This window comes from Helianthus annuus, chromosome 8 (genome assembly GCF_002127325.2).
Source record: "Helianthus annuus cultivar XRQ/B chromosome 8, HanXRQr2.0-SUNRISE, whole genome shotgun sequence".
Classification (NCBI taxonomy): Eukaryota; Viridiplantae; Streptophyta; class Magnoliopsida; order Asterales; family Asteraceae; genus Helianthus; species Helianthus annuus.
In genome coordinates, this window is record NC_035440.2 from 20925626 (window position 1) to 20928768 (window position 3143).

The following is a 3143-nucleotide window of genomic DNA, read 5'->3' on the forward strand; positions in this document are numbered from 1 at the left end:
AAGCGAAATGAAACTGATCGAGCAGCTGACAGCTCAAAACATGGAGCCGCGCAAAATATTTCAAACGATAAGGAAGCAGGACCCCGACAGGTTTCATGTTCAGAAAGACGTTCAAAACGTTGTAGCGAAGATTAGAGCCGAACAAAGACAAGGATTGACTCCCATGCAGTCACTAGAAAATGTGCTGATAAACAACGACTTTATTTACGAGACACGGGAAGAACCCGGAACAGAGATCGTAACAGAGATCTTCTTTCTTCATCAGGACTCGAGAGTCATGTGGCGTGCATTCCCCCACGTCATGATGATCGATGCAACGTACAAGACAAACATATACAATATGCCCTTTATCCAGATTGTTGGTATGACGCCTACCAACAAATCATTTATTATCGCGCATGCCGTTGTTAGTAAAGAACGGGGTGATAACTTTGTGTGGGTGCTTGAGAGGGTTAAGTCAATGTTGGATGAATGTATGGAGCCACGTGTGATTTTAACGGATAGAGACCTAGCCCTTATGGGCACGTGTGCTAAAGTATTTCCAGACGCCTCCAGGCTTCTTTGCAGGTGGCACATACAACAGAATGTTATGAAGCACTGCAAGGGTGCCTTCACAGACGACGACTGGAAGAAATTTATGTCATTCTGGGGGACATTGATTGAGTCTCCATCCATACCCATCTATGACTACCACTTGCGCAACATGCGAAAGCGACTTGTGGAGTGCAAACGTTCTAGTAAGTTTTTCTAATAACATACGACTCACCTATGCAAATTTTTATTAAATTATTTTTACTTTTTAGGAGTCTTCAAATACGTGTACGATAACTGGCTAAAAGACTATAAGGAGATGTTTGTCTTTGCGTGGACTGATAAGAGGCGCAACTTTGGTAATCGTACTACAAACAGAGTTGAGAGCCAACATGCCAACTTAAAGAGATACGTCGAAGATAGGAGCTCGTTGGACCGTGTAGTTGGTTGTGTCCGGGATGTAGTTGAGACACAGTTCGGTGAAATAAGGAAGACTTTTCGAGAAAGCATCGAAAAAACAATGAAACACCACAAACACCCGATGTTTCAACACCTACTTGGAAAAGTATCCCACAAAGCCCTTGACTTGTTGCATGGAGAGGCAATTAGGAAGCTAGATGTCTTGGAGCGCTTTAATTCATCATGTGGTTGCCAAATGTGGCACAGCTGTGGGTTGCCCTGTGCTTGTAGGATAGAAAAGTACATGCGTGAAGGTAATAATTGTTGAACGTACAACACTTGTGTGATATATTTCCTTTTTTCATTTTACTTAAACAATATTGTTTTTAACCGTGCAGAGCGTCCGATTCAACTCGAAGACATAGACGTCTTCTGGCGGAAACTTAACTTCCAAAGTTGTAAATTGATAGACGACTCCCTTGACGTGGTCGAAGAGCTAGATGTTGTTAGACAACAATTACAGTCGCACCCCCAGCTCAGCAAAAAAGCCTGCTTTCAAAGATTAAAGCGGTGTTGACTCCAACGAAATCTACCAAGAAACCACCGGTTGTCCAACAAAATACTCGTGGCCGACCAACAACAAAGCAGGTACAAGAAAGGTTGGACGAGGCCTCTCGTATAGATGAAGAATTGAGGAGAAGCTCCTTCGGTGATGCAAACACGTGCTTTGAAGGTTCACGACAAAGTAAGTACGATAAACCTCGCCACAGCTCGTACATTCCGTCTCAGGCCTCACAACAGTCGGTTATAAGGTCCCAAAAACCCAAAGCGACCCTAAGTCGTTCAAAGAGTTCTAAGAAGAAAGAGACACGAGATGATCACGGTTTTCCTTTAATCATTGGGGACGAGTACGTGGGAATCATCGAACGGTTTAAGTCTGACATTCCGCCAGTGTTCCATCCGTACGTCTCGTGCATACGAGATGTGATGCCGGACGGTCATTGTGGGTTTCGGTCTGTGGCTGTGGGCTTAGGGATGGATCAGAGTTCATGGGGGCTTATTAGGAGGGACCTTGTCCAAGAAATGGATCAGAACGAATCGATCTGGTTCCCAATATTTGAAGCATGGGCTCAAGGTTATTTTTACACGCATCGTCAGGGCCTAATTTGGGATTCAGTGGCCGGTTGTGGGGAGAATCACTGGATGGACTTCCCCTTTGCAGGACTTCTTATTGCACAAACGTACGGTATCGGGGTGCACCTGTTAACGACAACCATGGGTGCGAGTTCCACTTACTTCCCAATACTAAGTCCTCCGGCTAATCAACAACCATTATTCATAACGCTTACACATGTTAACGAGAACCACTTCATACATGTTAAGCTGGAAGGGGATTATCCTATGCCACCAGCACACGGGCTATGGTTGACCCACCGAAGACCCCATACAGAACAATGGGAAGATATGTACTTGCCACGTCTAGAATGGTATACATCGATAATGAATCCTCGGCCAAGATCAAACCCCAGTCTTAATTACATAGATAGTTACACGGAAGAATGATTTTTGTAATTAATAGTATTTTATTGTAATTAATAGAATTTTATTGTAATTAATAGTATTTTATTGTAATTAATAGTATTTTTTTTTGTAATTAATAGTATTTTTTTGTAATTAATAGTATTTTTTTGTAATTAATACTATTTTTTTGTAATTAATAGTATTTTTTTGTTATTAATACTATTTTTTTGCAATTAATAGTATTTTTTTGTAATTAATAGTATTTTTCTATAATTTTCTACAAAAAATACAACTATACGACTCGTATAGAACTAGACGCCTCGTATATTGTTGCACAAAAGACCATTTAGCCCCTGATATGCCCCCAATCTAGGCTTATTTCAGGGGCTAAAAAGTAATTTTACTTAAACCAGACGCCTCGTATAGGGCTATATTGAGCGTATATTTGAGCGGGTTTTTGAAAATTTAAATTTTGAATATCTGAATTTCAAAATTTGAATTTTTTGAACATGGACGCTTCGTATAGACCTGTACGGGTCGTCTATTTGAGCGGTAACAATTCTTTTATTTTAAATTTGAATTTTGAAAATAGTTTTTGTTAATTACTATTTTACCCCTGAAAGTCCCCAGTATAGCCATTTAACAGGGGCTCAAAGGTAATTTGAAGGCCTATACGACGCGTACAGCTCTGT

General features: G+C 40.8%; 1 protein-coding gene across 1 annotated transcript; it reads left to right on the top strand.

Annotated features, from left to right (window-relative positions):
• Positions 1-988: 988 nt before the first annotated feature.
• LOC110872321 lies at positions 989-1700 on the top strand. The gene is made up of 2 exons (XM_022121102.2): positions 989-1244; positions 1329-1700. Exons 1-2 carry the CDS (start codon positions 1052-1054, stop codon positions 1505-1507), a joined length of 372 nt encoding a protein of 123 aa, XP_021976794.1. The 5' UTR covers positions 989-1051; the 3' UTR covers positions 1508-1700.
• The last annotated feature ends 1443 nt before the right edge of the window (positions 1701-3143 follow it).

Bases quoted from the DNA above. Each gene is read 5' to 3' on its own strand.
- LOC110872321 (XM_022121102.2), top strand. From the start codon at position 1,052: ATGAAACACCACAAACACCCGATGTTTCAACACCTACTTGGAAAAGTA. The intron at 1,245-1,328 runs GTAATAATTGTT...TTAACCGTGCAG, and splicing joins AGAAAAGTACATGCGTGAAG to AGCGTCCGATTCAACTCGAA.